A 20,989-nucleotide genomic window follows, 5' to 3' on the forward strand; every position below is an offset into this window, starting at 1 on the left:
GCACTCCCTTGGGTCCTTGGCAACACTTTCGAGAGCCGATCGGGCAGGCGGTTCTCGAGATATGTGGGGGGACATGGGACACGCATGCAGAATGTTTGTGCATTTATAGATGGTGGCAACCTTTTAATGGCAGAAGAAAAAAACTACAGGCAGTTGTTGCCTCTAAAGCCAGATTATTACTTAGTTGTGCGCTGGTGTTGTGTATATGGAAAATACAAGCACACATGACACTTTGTGAGCTTTTAGATTGCATTTTTTTGTGTGTGTGTGAATCAAGCCCTTAATGTTCTCATCATGTGTTTCTTTCCCTATGTTCCTGTGTTTCAGTGTGTTTCTGATTGTGTCCTGTACTACTATTTGACAAAGAAGAACCATAACTACAAGACTCTGGTGAGACGCAACTACGGCAAGCGAAGAGGAAGAAACCAGGTAAAGCCGGAGATGTTTTAACAGTTTAATTTCAAATGTATCCCCACATTGTCATTTTAGAAGACGCCTGCAAAGCGATAGCAATTGCGCTTGGAAATCACATGCTTCAGGTGTTCACGGCTCAATAAAAACATGGCCTGTAGCATTGGAGCACCTTCATTTGCACTTCAGGCATTGTTTGTATATTTCTGATGACGTAGAGTTTTACTATCATGAGTAGCTGTTAACGTAGTGTTTCTGCATTATGAGTAGCAGTTGAGCTGTGTAGCAGAGGGTCCTCTAGCCTACAAAAGCATATGCATCTCTATTTTGGAAAGCTCAGCCCCTCATCAGAGCTACAGGAGCGTGTGTGGAGGAGTATGATGTTGACAAATGGAGGGTAAATAAGAACCAAGTCGAGCTGGCCGGCTGATTTATGGAATGCCTGGAGAGTGATGCCATAAGTCAAGAGGCTTCCATATTGTGTTTCTAAGCCTAAGGCAGGGGCAGAGAGAAAAACACTGGTTAGCATCTCTGAAATGAGCCTATCCATCACCTAGATTCATTACAGAAAAAAACGTGTTTGTTATATAGATGCATTATTTTTGCATTGCACTCAATACAGAGGGGCTAAAGCTTGGTGGTCTAGGATAGAATCTGTGAAAATACGCATTGAAATTAGAAAAGTGCATTCCTCTGAGTGCAGGGTTCCGCCAGGCCGGATTGCCTACCCAGGGCCCGCAAACATTGGAAGGCAGTCATAGCCAATTGGAATGGAATCTGGAAAAGTCTGACTGATACGTGTTGATCACGTGACTCCAAATATAATGTGTACCGATTTGCGTGAGCTTGAGCAATTGATAGGAGTAGTAGCAAAAAGTATGTTTTGAAGAAAACGTGGAATGGTGGGTAATCTTATATGTGGAGTTTAGTCATGGTCCACGGAAGTTGGAAAAAATATTTTGATTGTACGATGATTGTATGGTTCAAAGGTTATAGACCAAAACGTGAAGTGGGCTGTTATAGTGCCACCATGAGGCCGATTCGAAACATTTGGGGTGGAGGTTACATCTTGATCACGTGACCACAGAGATAATATGTACCACTTTGTGTGATTTTTGGACAAAATCTGTTGGGGTAGTAGCATTTATTGGTTCATTATGCGTTAGGCCATTTTTGTATGCGTTGGGCCAGGGACCCCCAGAACTCTTGAGAGTGTTCAAATCGAACCAAAGTTAGGTCCTAACTATCCATAATTTAGCTGGGGACCCCTGGAAACCCCTCAAGGACCCCTGTTTGTCCCCAGACCCCACTTTAGTACTTGAGCACTTAAGTACTTCTAGTGTAGATTGCTAATGGAGCGATTGTATCTGTGTTGTGTGAGTGTGGTAACTAACTTGTATATTAATTAATAATGAATTTGATTAAAATTATAGGTGAGGTACCCAGAGCACACTGTTGCTTGATCATTCCTTGCCTTTTATGCTTAAAGAAAACCGTGAACATATACAATTTACAGAATTAGGAGACAGAGTAAAATTACTTGTTGCCACGTATTCCCCCCAGACCTTCATTATGTGCTGCAGCAACAGAGAGTGCTCTGTTTGAGAGCTGGAGGACAGATCACAAGTTTTGTTTTGATCTTACGCCATCTGCTGTCTCCCAATCAGCTCGGGGAGGACAAGTAGCCCTTTAAGATGGCGTGACCAAGGACTATTATTGCCTTGAGATCCCAGCCAATAACCGATGCATCTTTGAAATCTCTGATATTGCCATGGTGATTGGTCTTCTATATTATTTTTTTATTTTTGTCAAAAAGAAAATCTCTTCTGCATGTGGTGGTGATCCAAACAAGCTGCTGAGAGTGAGAGTTGCCGAGTACATACAATTCCCCACATAGTTTAGAGAGTGACTGGAGCAAGCCATTAGAGAGCGAGGGGAGAGCAGGAGAGCCAGCAAAAAGTAGGAGCAAGGGAATGCAGGGAGAGCGAGTGAAATAGAGGGAGAGGGAAAAAACCCTCAGCGAGATGGACTGTGCTGGCAGCCGGGTGTTTGCTGCGTTGTTTCTTTTACCCCTCTCCGGTTCCTTTTCTCTGTAACTCCTCTCAGAGACACCCCCTCACTTAACAGCTGAGTGGTACAGCCCGGCCAACTGACAGGCCCAAAAAACTCACTGCTGCTGCTGTGAGTGCCAATCAAAGAAGCGTGCTCGACAGGGATTACCTTGACTGACCCTGCATAGATAAGTGCGTGCATGCGAGATGGACAATTCTTTGGGCGGCTTCGTGGATGTATTAAAAGAAGGGCGGCTTTAGCGACCCAATGACACGCTTTCCTGGAATATGTGTGACTGTGCTCTGGCCCGGCAGCCCTTCTAAGGAGCTCTGCAATGGTCTCTCCTGCCTCTCAACTGCTACTGCTGCTATGGAAGTACTGGAAGCTAAACTCGCGTCTGCAATGCCAGTAAGCTGTGGCTCACGGCAGAGCAAACGTTTTTTTATGACTGACAAATGAGCTTGCAGGTATGTTGCGCTAGTTTTGAAACTAGTGCTTTTTTCTGTTTAACTTTTGCTGTTGATTGCTGTCTTTCTTCGTCCTCTCGGGTTTGGTCTCCCTTTTCCGTTCACAGTGCCTCTCTTATCGTTCTCTATCTTTGGATCCATCTGTTGTTTTAACAACCAGATACTTGGCTTATATGTTGACCTGGTGCTTTAAAAGACATTTAAGCTGCTTCTAATGAGTTACTCTATTGGTGTGTTGAAGCAGGGTTTTCCATTTGCCTGAGTAGTCTGTAAGAGGCAGATAAATAGTTGGGTCTTGGTTAATACTGCCTTGTTCATGCTGCAATAAATTCTGATAAAATAACCACAACAAGATACGTGGACTTGGAGCCTGTGTGTGCCTATCTGCAGTGCACTTCTAGCTATGAAAAAAAAAGTTTGCACAGCTTTGCACAATGACTCGGAAATAAAGCCCCCCCCATATCTTTCCTGTGTTATACCAAGTTCTGCAACCACTTGTTGACATAATGGATGATGTCATCCATGGAGATGTTCAAGTCCATGAATATGTAGATGTTCTTTTTATGGTTCTTTATTCACTTTAGAGAGCTACAGTTGTGTACCACAATAATAACAGCCAATGCACACCTGTAAATAAAAATGAAGCCATATGATTTGATGCACATGACGGAGCTGCAAGTATGGGAAAGTTATTCATGTTATGGTTTGTCAGTTGGAGTTCAGTTTACTCCTGTATCCTCCTGTATCGTCTCACTAGGTAGCGCTAGAAATTAGCAAATCTTCTGATACATCTTTAAAAAAAAGCTGCATTTACTGATGATGCAGGTTGTCCTCATAGAGCTAATTCCCAGGAGCCTGTTTTGAGTTTTTGAGCATTTCTTATATAGATAGTTTGTTATATAGTTAGGTGGTTAATTGTTAGGAAGGCCTAAATGCTGTAGCTATCAATACTTGTTATGTAGTATGTAATTATGGGCTCTGGGCTACCTCCATGCTATGCTAATGTTTGTTTTTAGAAAGGTGCCATTGAAAATAATTTAATCACTTTAATCATCAGCAGACTTGGGGATAGTTTCAGCTCTAAACATAACCCTGATGTGCAGGAGTCTCACAAGTTGTGAGTCTAATTGACTGCTAGTAGTAAGTACTGTAGTAGCCAGCAGTAGCAGTAGTAAAAGTTGGGCTTTGGTTAGTCACTTCCAATGTTCTTCAATGTTCAAAATCTGATGTCACTGGGCTGCATTAAGTGACGGGTCTGGATGTACACAAGTTGGATTTGGTTCTTTTCAGTCAGATGACGAGGAGATCTAGCTTACATTCTGATTGGAATTGACATGAAACCACCACATCTTAATGGGGGAGTTGCCAACCTGCATGCATGTTGTGTACCTAATAGACAATTCTTCGTCAAAAGTAGCAGGTATGAAATGCCAGCTGAAACTACTCAAAGGAAATAAAATAATGCTGAATAATTTCTATTATTGCAGCCAGTCACCCAACCAGCCTGTACTGTAGGTAGATACTAGTCTTGTTTCATGACGACAAGCATACTGACACAAAGAGGGAAAGCAGCACATAAACGTTACTAAAACGAAGCAAGTGGATGCGCCCTGCTCATTGGACGCTAGGAGGATGGTTTGTTTTAAATGAACACTGTCTTAAACCAAGAGATGCTGTCACCATGTTGTATATTGTGCTGATAACCCCAAACATGAACCCAAACATAAATTATAACAGTTCCACTAACGCCACTAGTCTGAATGAGAAAATGAAGCCACTCCAATAAATCAACATAGAAGTCTGAAATATCAGCATAGATTAATATTAATTAGAGTAATATCAGGTATAACAAATAAAAACCCTAATTGCAAAGCTGTAGCACACAAGCTCGTGTGTGTGTGTGTGTGTGTGTGTGTGTGTGTGTGTGTGTGTGTGTGTGTGTGTGTGTGTGTGTGTGTGTGTGTGTGTGTGTGTGTGTGTGTGTGTGTGTGTGTGTGTGTGTGTGTGTGTGTGTGTGTGTGTGTGTGTGTGTGTGTGTGTGTGTGTGTGTGTGTGTCCACCTGTAGTGGGACAAAATGTCCTACATAGACCGATGACAAAATTCTGTGGTGATTGTGTTCTCTGCTGTTTTCAACTTCCTATAGGACTATACTCAATTTACTTAAATAATCTATGTTGTATTTTCCAATGCTGCACAGCACTAGAACTGTTCTATTTTTGGTCTAAATATATTAACCCATTAAGACCTGAGGCTCATTCTACAAATGCCTTCTAAATCAGTAGTTCTCACACTTTCATGATTTTTCAAAAATGTCCAAATATAGCAGATATACACGCGCTTGTGCCGCGCTGCGAGCTTGTATATCTGCTATTTTTTAATAGCCAACACAAAAATCTAAAATGACACATGCTTTCCCGGTTATAATGGGTTAAGTACTATGCTGTATAGGCTACATCATATTGCTGCGGTACCATCGTGCCCTCAAGCTTGGTTTTGGTATAACAGCAACCTTTTTTGCAGAGGTGACTGCAGAGAGCTGCAGAAAGGGGGTGGTAGACGCACCATGCATACACAGAAAAGAAGAGATACAGTTGAACTAGAGAACAGCAAGGTGGGATTTCACCACACTCATACTGTATATAGAGGGTTGGACAGCTAAACATAAACAAACTAAAACATAACCAGTTAACACAATTATAACAAACTCAACAGAAGATAGGGAGCCAGGTATGCAAATACGAGGAGACTACCACTCACGACAGGCCCAACCAGGGCTCACCAAGTGAGCTATCTACAATCATGGGGGCAGGCCAGGCGGGGAGAAACTTAGTTAGGTCCAATTTTTATGTAAATGAAGCCATGATCAATTCTTTTTTTTAGGAAATTCAGGGATTTAAGTTCTACTGGCAAAATAGTACAAGTAAAACAAACTGGGCGGGTGCAACTTTGTCTACACCCCAATCATGAGTCTGTTATGCCACACACAACTGTTGCTACATGATGGCACAGTGCAACTCTAAACCCCAATAAATCCAATGCGTGGTAAAGCCACACGATGCCACAGTGGGGAATGAAAAAAAATCAATGCCTAGAAATTGAAAGTGTTAGATTTAGTAAATGAGTTATTTAACGTGTTTCGACATATCTCATTAGACAATCAGAAAACAATCAAGCTAACATGAGTGCCTGCAGTAGAGAAATCAAACATTTTGGTAGGGGACTGTATGTTGTTTGAATGTTCAAAACAGTTTTGGATTGACGAAGTTGCGTTAAAACTAAGACTAGACTACTTTTTTTGCTTTTGTGTTCTGTCACATTTTCATTAAACTATGCCCTCCTACTATTAGTGATGATATAGTAAAGTAGTCTGAAACTTTTTTTTTTTTTTTTTGTCATATTTAATTCATGATTTGGTAAAAGATGATGAAACATTTTCTGTGTTCAGTAGTAATTATTTAGCATATACCCCAAAGGGAGAACAGCTGTTTGGTATTTCGTTTGGTCCTGTTGAAAAGAGGTGTGGCTAGAGTAGTCTGTGAACCGTTCTAGGCTAGCTGGAGTTGTCTGTCGTTTGTACATTTTTATTCCACCATAACATTTATATTTATTTTGTAAATATCATGGAATAAACATTTCAATTTTTAGTCTAGCCGTCTGTAAGAGTGTGTGTGTACTGTGTGTGCGCGAGCATTCACACGTCTGTGCCCAGAGCTCATCTCACAAACCGCTGGACCGATCAGTGGAAAATGTTTTGTGCACATGCAAGTAGACAACAGTAGTACCTGGCTCCTTCTTGTTAGTTCATTTCCTAATTTGACGCTTTTGCTTTTAATTTTCACACATTTCTTCCCAGTAATTGAATTGTGGAATAATCAAATTTGACAATGCCATTTAAAGATGGTGTACACTGTTTTAGTTGAGTTTATCATAGGGTCACTCAGTTGTTAGAAGAAAGAGATAGGTTCCTCTGGTGGCCGAAGGTCTGTGGTAGGAAAGGGAAGATTGGCCTGTGGCTCTATCATTTCCTAAGTCAAACAGGTCTTGTGAATCAGCAAAAGTGGGGGGAAATTAAAACTCTCAAAATATTCAGGCCAGGTCAGGAAAGTGCTTCATCTAAAAACATCATAAACCACAGAACCACAGGGCCTCATTGAGTTTTGGAGAAGGTCTGTGTGGATGTTCCGCAAGTGGTATGGGGAGCAGAGGCAGGAATGCTATGGCTCGCCAGCTGCCTCCACAGCAAACACAGGCGCTCCCTGACTCAACCAGAACAGCACCTCAATGAAGGACACATATGGTTAAAATAACTGTAGAATACACTAAACGGGTCTACTGTGCTAAGTGGTCTCTATGGATTTTCTTTAACAAAAAAATAAAAATTGCTGTACAGACTGCTCAAGGCATGAAATGAGTCTGAGTGCATCTGATTCAGCCGCTGTCTTTTACAGCACACTGCCCACAGCAACCCACCGACTGGTGCATGGGCCCTGGGCCTGGCTGAAAATGTTAACCACTGTAAAAAGCACAATTTAAAGCTCAGCTTTAAGCTACCCGGTTCCCAAATCTGCAGAAACCGATTGTATTTACTAGACACTAGCACATCTGGGTCAGATTAAGTAAAGGTGTGAATTTTGGAGCCCGGCAAAGGAAACTGGACACATTATTGCATGCAATTTTCTCCTCAAATAGATTTAGTTTACTGGACCTTCTGCTCATGGAAGGCACACGTTGTTAAGGTCAAATCAGGCGACTCTGACTTAAAAACTCCTATCCCCAGAAGCCATCTGAAGATGACTAACTCACACTGCTGCAGATAGATGCTTTCCAACACATTTTCGTTACTGGTATCAGGCTTTATTGTATGAAGATGAGAGCCAGACATTTCATGTGCAGAGCCTCATTGTCATGAGTCTTTCTCTTCTGCCGCTACCATTGAGTTAAGCACATTCCTTGGCCCCATCTGGTACCAGCATGGGATGTTTGGCTTGGCATAGCCAGACTTGTTCCAGCGCTTTCATGGAACAGGCGGGGGGAGGGATTCTGTGGTGTGCCGCGCCAGCAGTGATGATAAAGAATGTTGCTGTGTCCTCAATCACTCTGTCGGACCTGTTTTTAAGATCCTCTTTGGACTGACGTTGTTTTTGTACTTAAGAGTTCAGCTGTATCATGTCTGAGCTCTAAGAGCTTGACATATGCAAATGTCCTGTGAAAGTATAGACACAACAGCGCTTCATTACTGTTTATTATCATAATGACCGTCATGTTGAAGTTCATTGACTCTTTTGTATTGAGGTGAACATGGTTTAGGACTGTCTGGGATACAATCCAGTTTTTGTCATTTTGTAATTGGGGAACATAGATGGATGGATAGATGTTCTTTGTTGGTGGTTGTAGTGTTCCTGTGGACATCATGTGACGGTCATCAAAGGATACCATGGCCGTAATCGTATCTGCACAGGGTGCATGACCAGGCTCCTCATCTGCTCTCAAGTCTTTTATCTCTTGTCTTGTTAGTTCAAGTCAGAGGAAATTGTGTTGCCTGGAGGGGGAAATAACCTGAGGACAGCTCCTCATCACATTATTACATTTCTTCCATTCTCCACACTGGGTCATTCTGCTTCTAGGCTGAAGAATTAAGCAGACCACTCGGGTCCTTTTTCGTATCTGAACATATACCCAGTCCTTTGGACTAGGGAAGGCAATGGTTAGCCGGTTAGCCATTTATAAAAAAAAATATCTGAATATGCTTGCTTGTCTTTTTGGTAATTTGCCCTAATAAATACATGTTCTGCAGAAGACACATTTACGCACCGGGAGAATGAAATGCACAAAGCATAGCTTGTTTGAGACCATTTCACACTGCAAAGTTGCATCTAAACTTTGTGAAACGGTGCTCAAATACAACAGCAGCATGAGCAACATGCTAAATCACTTAAAATTACAAGCACCCGTGCGTCCAAGTGATCCATTACGCTTGGATGCTGACGCAAAGAACACCACCATACGGCTGCTCCTCACACAGTTACTTCTGAGGAAAATGGGCAAGTGAAAGTACAGAGCTACTTCATAGATCTCTCCCCACCCCTGGAGATGAATCCATTAGAAGGATGGAAAGTTAACTGCCTCCGCTTCTCCAGACTGTCTACCTGTAATCTACCAGACAATTATCTGTGTGTACTGGGATGTCCCAATGGGATGTCCATGCTGTTCTTGACACCGAACATTACGCTCAATAGACTGCTCTTGATTGACACCAAGCTCTTGTTAAATACTTTGCATTGGTTACATATTTATACAACCCACAGACAGACTTAACCACTTTCAACCTGGCCTATATTGGAAAATTAAAAAATAACAGATATGCAAGTTCACAGCATGTCACACCACGTTCTGTAGAGCAGCTATTTTTGCTGCTTTTATGTGACACTATCATATGACAAAGTATAAAATAGGGCATTAATAAAAATATAAAAAATATAAAGATGAAATATTGAAGTATAAGGTTTCTGCCCGACAGCGACGATATGTGTTACATTGGAGATTTCAATATATTGCCCAGCTGTACTAGATGTATATTTTTTTAATGTATTTTTGGGGCTTTTATGCCTTTATTTGACAGGACAGTATGCTGACAGGAAATGGGGAGAGAGAAGGGGAGTGACATGCAGCAAAGGCCGGGCTGTCAGGCTACATTGAGCCTAGGTGCCTGGACCACTACGACAGCGGTCCAGGCCAGCTGTACTAGATGTGACATAAGATGTCGATGTTTGGTTACAGCTGTATCTGCTGTATCGGCGAATATTTCAAACTATTCATATAGTTGATGCCAAATTCATACAGACTGATGCTTTTTTATTTGCGGTGAAAAATTGCTTTATCACTGCTTAATAGTTCTGTGTGGGTGTACTCTTGATCAAACACCAGTTCGAAAAATATATATTTTGTGGCAAATTAATTGCACAAAAACCACGCCCCGGTATGTAAGTACCTTGAGTGCTGGAATCCCTTTTCGCCAAGTTCTTTGCCACGACAGAACCACATCTGTTCCCATGGCAACCAAGTATGTTTGTTTGTTTTGCAGCAAATCACACGTCCCTCACACGAACAAGACAAGTCAGACGACAAAAACGAAGAGGAGAAGTCTGAGAAGTCTGAGAAAAAAGAGGACGAGGAAAAGAAGGACGAGGAAGAGAAAGATGAGAAGGAGGACAGCAGGTGAGTGAGGACGGGTGTGTCCAGCACAGAGCCGACATGCTCTGGCATGTTTTGCAACAAGTTAACGTTTTAAATTAACCCATTAAGACCTGAGACCGATTCTACAAATGTCTTCTAAATCCTAACAGTGATCTGAAAAACGTATGTTTCAGTGGTGCTCAAACTTTTTCATGTCAAGGACCCCCAAAATATGTATTTGCCCGTGGACCGCCATCTCAAAATGTATTGTTCCAGGGACCCCCAGAAGCAAAGATTTGAGTTACAAATGTTCTCATGGAAAATATATATATTCAAAGATTTGCACTCATTTTCACGATTTCTCAAAAATAGCAGATCTACAAGCTCGTAGCGCGTATATCTGCTATTTTTGAATAGCAAAAGGAATCGAAAATGACACAGATGCGTTCCAGGTCTTAACTCTTTGACTGCCAGAGTATTTTCATAATATACTCACCCAGTGCCAGCGATTTTTGTGTTTTATAACCTTTTCAACCGGTCACAGAAGTTTTATATCCATTATAATCCATCTTATGGCTGTGTGTAGAAACAAACACGATAGATGTACCAGCTCCCAAAGGGTTAAGTTTTCAGAGCCGAGCCGTGTGAAGTAGTTTTCACCAGCTCAACCAGCCTGCAGGCACCATATTCGGCGATAACGCTCGTATCCCCCCCCCACTGGCCACACATATATATATTATGATCGCGTGTCAGACTGTTGGTATACACAAAGGGGATAACTGTTCGTCGTCCAGAGAAAAGAAAATATAACCGGAGCTTTCCGTTTGTTTTTTAGGATGCGTGAGAAGCCAGTGGGAAGAGAAAATGATCAAGGATGGTACAGAGAACTGCGCGATTGTTTATTAAACAATAAAAGGTTATACAGCGTGTCGACGGCCAAGTGGACAAAGTAGCAATTGACTCGAAAACGCGTCGACTGCAGTCAAAGAGTTAATGGGGTTAACCACTTTCAACCTGGCGTCCTTATTTTGGGCATGTCATTATGGGTGAACATTTTCACCCATAATGAAGATCCGGATACGTGGATCCAGTCCGGGGTTTTTTTTTTTGGCGAAATCAACAGGAAGCTGACATTTTTATTTAAAAAACAAACGGTACTGGGTTTAGTGAATCAACGTTTTTACATTTGTTTACGTGCTAAAAAAGAGACTTTGAGAACTGTTTCGCCGTACGATGTACGTAAGTCAATGAGGAACATATTTAGAATTATCAATTTCTAATCAATGGAGCAATTATTTCTGATTTCTTGTCCACCTTTGGGGTTACATCTTTGCAAGATAATTACACAACCCAAGCTTCTACCAAAGTGGTCTTGCCCTTTAACTGGTTAAGCTTTCATGTTTGATTGGATTTGTTGCATCAGCTCAACAACATGTGTCAGAATATTGTCATTCCTAGCTGGAACACAATTGACTGAGCTGTCCAAGATCATCAGCATCATCTCAGCAAAGATGCATGTTGGTACAGTTTTAGGCAAAAAAAATGCTTGATTGTGGTGGGCATAGTGGTGGGTCATTTCCCCCAACTAACAGCAGGGAGAGGCTGTTGTTAGTGTACACCCTAAAGAAGAGAACTAACAACTGGGGACCATAGGACCAAGGGTGTTTATTGACATATGCCCTTTCTGTTGGCACAGGGACATTGGCAAGGACAAAGACAAGTGTGACGCTGGGGAGGACGAGGACGGAAAGGAGCAGAACACACCTCGTGGCAGAAAGACTGCCAACAGCCAGGGCCGCCGCAATCGAAGGATCACCACCCGTTCCATGGCCAACGAGGCCGCGTCTGTGGCGGCCGAGGAGCCGCCTCCCCCGGCCCCTGAGCCTGCCAATGCTGCCAATGCTGCCATGCCTGAAAGCCCACAGATCCCCAAAACTGAGCCAGCCCTCAAGACCATGACCATGAAGGAGCCTGCCAAACCCCCAACCCCAGTATCTCCCTTGGACGCAAATAAAGGTAAGCCTCCGCTGCTTCCATGTCATTTGCTGTTGCCCCCCTCCCCCACCCCATTGTGCTGAGTTCCCCAGTTACCATCCATTTGAAAATGGTGCCTAATAATTGACAACAGTTCATCAGTAATGTTGAGGATCGGCATGCTATTACAAGCTCGATCTACAAGCTCACAAAGTGTCGTGCTGCGAAACGTTGTGAGCTCGTAGATGGCTGTTTTCCTGGCACAACTATTAATCACCCTTCATATATTGTCGGTCTGTCGGACCTACCTGAAGTCCTGAACACTGTCTGGAACTTCTCGTGCACACATTCACTACATGTTGACACAATGAGAGGAGTAGCATTTTCATCTCGGGGCCCATGACGCAATAACATGATTACCAGCGCTGTCTACGCAAGCTATTATTAATGTACTATAGTATGCAGTATTAAGTGAACGTATTTGGGATTTATAGGAGAAGAGCTGTCATTGTTTGTTAATTGAGGTGATACCACGTGCTCTGGGGGATCAAGCTTACACATTCCATCAGTATTAAATACTGACATAAACAATTACCATCATCTGTTCTTCACCTGCCTTGAGTGGGGTACGTTCACCGGCATCCCATTATGATGTCCAATAGGGTTTTCCAGCTAAATCATAGGTTGAATCATGGGTTGTTGTGGATCATAATAGGATTGTTGTCACTGACAAGGCTCCAAGAGGCTGGCGTATCACAGGACAACAACATCCTGACTTTGGCCTTATTGTATTAAGTACTGAAATGAGTTTATATGAGAATGATCCCATTTATACAAGGATCGCATGAGTGTGTGGGTAGTTGCAACAAGAGGCGAGTTGTTTTATCAGTCACCACTCCTATTTATCCAGTCTTTTTTCCTGGAATGGCATACAAGTATTTTATACACGATTGGGGGATGTTGTAGAGTTCACAGCTGGAGAAGGGCACAGCTTAACCACATGAACCCTAGCATCCCTATTCTGAGGTGAACATTTGGCGAAAATAGCTGATGTGACGAATTGTGAGCTTTTACGTTTTGGTGTAGAGCAGTGGTTCTCAACCAGTGGTCCGGGGACCTAGGACCACCAGTAGCAAAATGAGTTAACATAGCGTCACAATCATTTTAAGCGCTTAACTTTGGCTATTCAAAAATAGCAGATATACAAGCTCATAGCGCGGCACCAAGTGCCGCATTATGAGCTTGTAGATCTGCTATTTTTGAAAAATCTTGAAAATCTGTGCATATCTTTGTATATATATATATACTTTTTAAAGCGAACATTTTTTACTCAAATTTTTGCTTCTGGGGGTCCCTGGCACAAGACATTTTCAGATGGGGGTCCATGGCCGAATGTATATCAATTTAGGGTCCTTGGCATGAAAAAGGTTGAAAACCACTGGAGCAGGCCAATTATAGAGCCCCGGGGGGACCTCAGTCAACTAAGTACAGTCTGTAGGGTTTAGGCGGGTAACAGAACCTCACAATGCTGAGAAGTCATACAGGACACCCTCATAAGTCAGTGGCCAGGTGGTTCACCAGGTTCACACACTCACTCGCTGACTCCCGAGTGCGTAGTCACCCAGCCCTCCCAAGCCTTCCACCGTGAAAAAAAACCCCTCCCAGGTCCGTGGGCTCCGTCTAGAGCTAATCATCACCATGGCAAAGTGAGCCGTTGTCATGGTTCTCGGGGCCATGCACACGAGACACTGATATCGTCCTTACGCTTTGAGAGCCCCCTTTGATGATGTCTGTTGTTTTGTCAGCGGCAGCTCAAGGTGCTCACAGGTACTTTCAGGGCACCCTTTTTAATCTGGCTCTGCTTTTTAATTTGAGCCCTGTTCAGGTTTACAGCAGTACAAAAAGTTACAACTTGCACAAATAGAACATACATACAAATTGACATACTACAAAAACATGTATTTAATTTATGTCATTAGCAATATAATAGCACCTATGGAAAGCATATTTTTCCCCTCTACACCATATCTGCTATTTTCGCCTGATGTTCCCCCCAGAATAGAGATACAAGGGTTAATCAGTACAGTTGAGTTCATTTCACTGTGTTTTGTAAGTACTCTTCATGCATCACCTGGCTCCTCATCTGTGGTGCACTTCTCTCAACAGTCTGCTTGAGTTATGCAATGTCTGTCCCATAATGTGATTAATTCATTCAATCCGGGAACGCATCTGTGTCATTTTAGATTTCTTTGGCAATTCAAAAATAGCAGATATACAAGCTCATAGCGCGGCACCGAGTGCCAAAATCTAAATCCTAACAGTATGTTGCTATATCAGTGATGCTTCAACCTTTCCATGTCAAGGACCCCCAAAATTATTGTATTTGTATGTATTTGGCCGCCGACCCCCATCTCAAAATATTTTGTTCCAGGGACCCCCAGAAGCACAGATTGGAGTTAAAAATGTTCGCTTTAAAACATATAGATATAGATAGATAGATAGATAGATAGATAGATAGATAGATAGATAGATAGATAGATAGATATAGATCTTAAAATGACACAGATGCTTTCCCGGATTGAATGGGTTAATGAGCACTCTGCAAAGCATGTCCTTTCCAACCTCGTAACCCTGACTGTGACCCCTATGGCCAGGTCCTGGTTACATCAGGGATTTACCTATTACCTTTGTCGGTCAGGTGCAATTTCCCTGAGTGACCACTGAGTAGATTTAATGTGTGGGTGTTTGTGCGCGTGCAACTTGTTCTCCAGTAACCCCCGTGCCAAGGTTTTTTCTCAGAAGTGTGCTGGAGGGTGGATGGTGGTGGTTTGATCTTGTTAGTGGTCATGGGAGAGGCTTGATGGGTGGTTTTGGGTGGGGGGATATGTTGTCAGGAGGTTAGGTGTTACATTGTTACTAGACACCCCCGTCTGTTTTATAACTCCCATGTCTTCAAAAAAAAAAAAAAAAAGACTGCTGAGATTAACGACCACCTCACGGGGGCTTAAACGGTCATGGGGAGTTGTGGATTAGTGGAACATGTGAGTGAGTCCTCCGCCATGGGAGAAGGCAGGCCAGTCAAGTAGACATGCATTTGACATGGGTTTGAACAGACGGCCTGGCCTTCTGTAAGGAGCCGGTCTAAACAGTGAGAACGGATCTCCTCATCTTTCGAGGCAGGGGGGAGGGGGAGGGGGGGAGCTCCTGCAAATGTCAAGGGTTCATCTGCTGCTATATTTGTTGAAATGTTTACACAATCTCAATGAGTGCCACAGTGGGGAAGAGTGGGCCAGGGTTCACCGTCAGTCACCCCCCTCCCCACCCCCTAACTATGAGGCCCCGATTTGAACAATTGCCTAGTTTCCCATTCCTGGCACCACCTATTACAGACACCAACCTGCCCAGTTACAGACACCAACCTGTCCAGTTACAGACACCAACCTGTCCATTTACAGAAACCGACCTGTCCAGTTACAATACAGTAACTGTACAGCTACCATGTGGTCACACCAGCAACAATAAAGCGGCCAGCAGTCATTCATTTACAATGGTAGCTTGGCTACAATGAGCAACATGAAGAGGCAAGATGCCTGGCAACAAAATCGCCACAACTTGGCAAATCTGAGAAAAGTTCAACTTTATGCACTCTCTCTTTCTCTCTTTCTCTCTCTCTCTCTCTCTCTCTCTCCCGCCCCTCATATTGTGTGTATGTGTGTGTGTGTGTGTGTGTATATATATATATATATATATATATATATATATATATATATATATATATATATACACACACACACAGTTTATATATATATATACACACAGTTTATATATATATATACACACAGTTTATATATATTCTCTCTATAAATATGGTGTCTGTAACCGGTCAGGTGGTAATTGGACAGGTGGTGTGTTGTCTGTAACTGAACAGGCGGTGTGTCTAACTGAATAGGTGGTGTCTGTAATTGGACAGGTGGTGTCTGTAGTGACAGGTGCTGTATGTAACTGGTCGTGTCTGTAACTGGATAGGTTATTGTCCCAATCGGCTCCTCATAACTAACTGCAGTTGCATTCTATGAATTTGGTTTTGTGGGAAGGGACAGTGTTTGTGCATGTGCGTGCGTTACTGCGTTAAGGGACAGTATCAGTGGATAAGGTAGTGGGTGTTGGGCTGGCTGTTCTGTGTGTTTGTCTCCATCCAAGGCCATATCCCAAAGAAGGAGGCATGGCTTTTCACCCCCCACCCCCGCTGTCTGGCGCTGGATCAGCTGACCAGAGGGCCCTCCCCTTGTGTGTCAGAGAGGGGGAGGATTGTTCCGAGCTGCTGGAGTGGAGAGAGAGAGAGAGAGAGAGAGAGCGTGAGAGAAAAGGAGGAGAACAGGCTTAGAGAGAGTTAGCGAACGAGTGAGCGAGGGGCAGGTCTCTGCAGCCCCTGAATGTAAACAGATTTTTAGATTAGTGGCCATGAGAAGGAGACGGTTGGGGAGCGGACTGTTGCTCTCTCTGTCCCTATATTCCCCCCTCTCTCTCTCTGTCTCTCTTTCTCTTCCTCTCTGCCAGTACTGATGGGGCCTGTCTATCTTTTATCTCTGTGATTTAGCTGGCACTATTGAAACGGGAGAAACTTCTCGCTGGACCGAGGAGGAGATGGAAGTTGCCAAAAAAGGTAGGCTTCTGACTCTCTCTCTCTCTCTCTCTTGTCCTATGCTGTGCACTTTTTGTGAACTTGCCTCCCTTGTCTACTTCTTTCGTTCTCTTCCCTCTTTGGTGGTCTTGCCTTCCCCTGCCTTTTATGTGTGCACTTGCGCGTGCGCGCGCGCTCGCACACACACACACACACACACACACACACACACACACACACACACACACACACACACACACACTCAAACACAAACCACTTGACTGTGGTTAAATGGATGCTTCAGGCCAAGTTGAACGGATTCAGTGAGTGTTTTTACTGTTGTAGCTGCAGTGCCCTGCATGCCGTGATCTATTAAGGCCATCCGTGATGCAGCAGAGCGTGATAGGGACTTCTTCAAGGATCGCTATCTATTATTAACATGTAAACACTTTGTCAGCGCCTCTAACATTTCAGTTTACATGTGTCTCCTTCGATTCTTTGAAATATTCGCGCTGATCTGGTCCTGCCCTCGGACTGCACTGCTGAAGTCACTGGCTGGGTAACCCACAGTCTAAAGCCCACACTCACTTAGCCTCACCGGTATGGCCTACTGTGGAGGGGCCCACAAGGGCTGCGTGCTTTGAACTGGACAGATTGAATAGAAGGATTCATTTAGAAACTCTGGTGTGGATTTGGAAGATTTGGCTCCCCTTTCTGAATGGAAATGTTACTGTTATGACTTGAAAGAATTCAGGCCTGTATCATACGTTGTGTCAGATTTATAATTCATTGTTGCCTAGCTACTACTCATGGCCGGTCAGACCTTCACATCACACAGTTAACACTGCCCTCCTGTAGTGCAATGTTGTAAGCTGTTAATCTGTGTAAGGGTGAGTGTTTAAACAAGGCTAATGGATACCAGACCCTGCACCGAAATCAGAAGTTCTCCCCGAGGGCACAGAAACCAACATTGGTTATGTAAAAAAAGCAGTTTGCATTCATTGTGGCTGCATGTAATTTCCTCTTCTGTATGTTGTTTGAATAGATCTGAATTGTTACCATTGGTTTTGGGTAAATTATTACACACATATGTATGCTAGCTAGGTAAAGACCTGCTGCCATAATGTTGACATACAGTGGTTAGTTATGTTTTGTAGTCACTGATCATACATGCGATTTGTTAGGCCTGTGGAATTTCTTTATTACTGCAGAAAAGCATTGAACTGTGTAGAAAAACGTTATATATATCACTCATCTTTTATTAAATGCATGTGTGATCGAGGTGCAGACACTTCTTGGGCCTCTAAGATTGATTCAAGGAATTCCCAACTGCAAATAAATTTGGATTCAGTCCTCTAGGCAGGGTTCTCCTACCTTTTTTGCACCAAGGACCACTTTCATGTCACCAATATCTTTACAGACCACTGAGTAATAATGATAATTCTTTATTATTTTGACTATAGTAACTACTACAGCTGGGAGAAGTAAGGTCTCAGTCACTCCCAAAATCCCTGCTAATGTTTGGAACATGTCGGATATGTCCCTGTACACTTGCTGTCCCTATCCCCATCTGTGACCTCCCCCTCCACTGTAGCTCTGGCCTGCACTCACTCAGTCACTTAAACTTACCATCAAACAACAAATGGTCAATTATTAAATTCCAAATATTAATATCGATTCCTTTGGGGGTTGTGAGGTTTCCATTATACTGCATGATATCTCTACAGTACACATCCAATTGTGTGTACTTACTGTAACACAAATGGCTCATGTCTGAGACTCAGGCATGAGACTTGTTGCAACCTTATTGTTTGCAACAAAAAGACAAAAAATACAAGAGACAACAGAAAAGGCCATTTCAAGTATAAAAGGAGAGAATATTATTTTAATTGCATTCATTAATAGGAACTATGGGATTAGAAATTAGAAGTCTTTTATTGTACTTTAAAGATCTCTGTAGGATCTCTGTAAGTTTTTTAATTTGTGGGATACTTAAGGCTTTGCCTTTGCTGTTATACAGAATAATAAAGAGCTCTTGTAGTAAGTTCTGTTGGACAAGGTCTCTGCATCGTGATACGTATCGTGAGGTTGTAGGAAATACCCAGCCCTACAGTACAGTCAGAAAATAACTAGCCTGAAAACCAGACTAATCTGCCATTGCCAAAAAAAAATTGCCCTCGGCAGATTTGGTCTGGCACCGCTCAGTTGTGATTGGATTTCACTCCCTCCGAAGTAGTGATGGACCAATCAGGGCCCAGTATGCAAATATGGGGCGGGTTTATCACCAGAGGCATTTTTTTAATTCGCCCCTTGGAAATGCAGGTTCCACACAGAGATTCCAGACTAATATCTACACAGTGATATTAGTCTGGCCATGCCCGGCTAGAAAATAACCATCCATCTATATACAGTAAGATTGTTATTATTTAGTTTACCAGTAAAACATTTACATTTGATGTGCCTGCATTCTGACTATTCATTGCTTTATAATTATATTATATCTGTGGTGCCCTGGTCACGGTGGCTCACCTGGTAAAGCGCATGCCATTAGGGCCCATTTCTTGCGCGGCCGACCCAGGTTTGAATCCAACCCAAGGCGCTTTGCTACATTTCCCCATCTCTCTCCTACTTTTCCTTTCTCTCTCCACGTTTGCTATAAAATAAAGGCTAGATAATGTCCCACAAAAATAACTTTAAAAATAATTAATAATAATAATCATTATTATTGTTATTATTATTATTTTCAATTTGGAACTTCATTCTGTACCTGGAGCATGGTGTGACTTTACTATTATTTCTTCTGTCTTATAAATGCATATAAAGATGAGATGCAGAAGTTTAAAATTAAGATGAAAGTTCCCCTTGGCAACTAAACTGAGCTACAGTATTGTTGCTGTCCGGCAGAAACCAGCTAACTCAATTTTTCCGCTTTTGCATTTTTTCCATAAATCAGTGCTGTTGAACACCCTTTACGTCTGTGTGTTGATTAAAAAATATTAAAACAATGAAAAGTATTAAAAAGTGCTTCTGACAAAACCAGCTAACTCCATTAAACCCTCAAACTTTCTGCTAAACCAGCTAAGTCCACCAAAGGGGGGTGGAGTTCCCCCCGTTTCTCCTCTCCCGTTTGACCTCCAACCTCATTGTGAGCTTTGAGGTCCATTTGTTCTTATCAATGATGAACAAATCCTCCTAACTCCACTTTTTGTTTTGTTTTTGTCATTTCCTGAAAAATGAACATTTTGGAGTTAGCTGGTTTCTGTCGGACAGCAGAGGTATGGTGTTAGGTTTAGTTGGAAGACTTGAGTTTGACATGTGAGTATTTTCATGCAAGGACATGTGAGGAACATCTAATGCAGATTTGTTGCAGTGTGTGATGCAGCTGACCCACGTGATCGATTCAGCCCAGGCAAAAATATAATGCATCTAAGAGGACAAATGTAACATTAGCAGTTTTTAAGGTCCTTAGTGACAGCGGTGGATCGTTGAGAGAGTATTTATGGACATGTTATGGCTGCTACATGAACAAAGGTTAGATGCGTAATGTACAATTGCTGCTGCTCAGAATGAATGGAAGCTACTTGAAGCTAGAGATAATGTACAATTCCTAGCTACTCTGTGCTGCCTGGCCTTTCGGATAAGTGATGTCCTCAGGGGGATATAACGCATAATCACAAAACAAACAAGGCTCAGGCACGTGACATACAAACTGTGTGTTTAAGGCACTCCAAACAAGATGGCAGTCTTAACCACTTTCAATCTGGCTTCAATGTTTTGGCCATGTCATTATAGGCGAAAATCTTTCAAAGATGTTATATTTTTTTCTAAATGTCTAAAATTCAAAAGATTTTTGTTGTCACAAGGATGTACGAGTACATGCACTGTGAAAAACTTGGGGTGTTCCATAATACACAATAAAAATATCTAAATTGTTAAAATCTACAATATGTATATAGGGGCTTGAGTGGTTAACATCCCAACAACCCCATTAATTTGGCTAGAACAGTAATATGGGACTTTGCCCTCCACTATATGGCAATTCATCAAAATGCCAGGGTTCTTCAGCTCAGTGCAGAAGAGAGAGGCTACCATGGCAGGAAGGGCATAGAGAGAGAATAGTGGTTCGGGATTTAGAGGAGAAACACTCTTAATGCTAAAGGTAATTGTCAGCCTTCAAGGGCCATTGCAACTTGTAAGCGTAGGCTTAAAACGCTTCATTGAGATCATTAAAGCTGATTGTGAGCTTAGCGTCAGGACAGGGCAGTACATCAGCAAATGCTAGCAACATGT

General features: G+C 42.5%; 1 protein-coding gene across 7 annotated transcripts in view; it reads left to right on the forward strand.

Annotated features, from left to right (window-relative positions):
• The window catches only part of ncor1 (nuclear receptor corepressor 1), a 68,272-nt gene that overhangs the window by 23,945 nt on the left and 23,338 nt on the right, over window positions 1-20,989 (forward strand). For 6 of the 7 annotated variants that reach the window (XM_084073977.1, XM_084073976.1, XM_084073979.1 and 3 more), the window contains exons 14-17: window positions 328-429; window positions 10,013-10,146; window positions 11,801-12,120; window positions 16,676-16,741. In XM_084073977.1, coding sequence (XP_083930103.1) covers window positions 328-429; window positions 10,013-10,146; window positions 11,801-12,120; window positions 16,676-16,741 — 622 coding nt within the window. Of the gene's footprint in view, window positions 1-327; window positions 430-2,567; window positions 2,931-10,012; window positions 10,147-11,800; window positions 12,121-16,675; window positions 16,742-20,989 lie in introns of those variants that run through there. The other variant, XM_084073982.1, reaches the window with a different exon arrangement.

This window comes from Gymnoscopelus microlampas (genome assembly GCF_963454915.1).
Source record: "Gymnoscopelus microlampas genome assembly, chromosome: 12".
In the NCBI taxonomy this organism is placed as follows: Eukaryota; Metazoa; Chordata; class Actinopteri; order Myctophiformes; family Myctophidae; genus Gymnoscopelus; species Gymnoscopelus microlampas.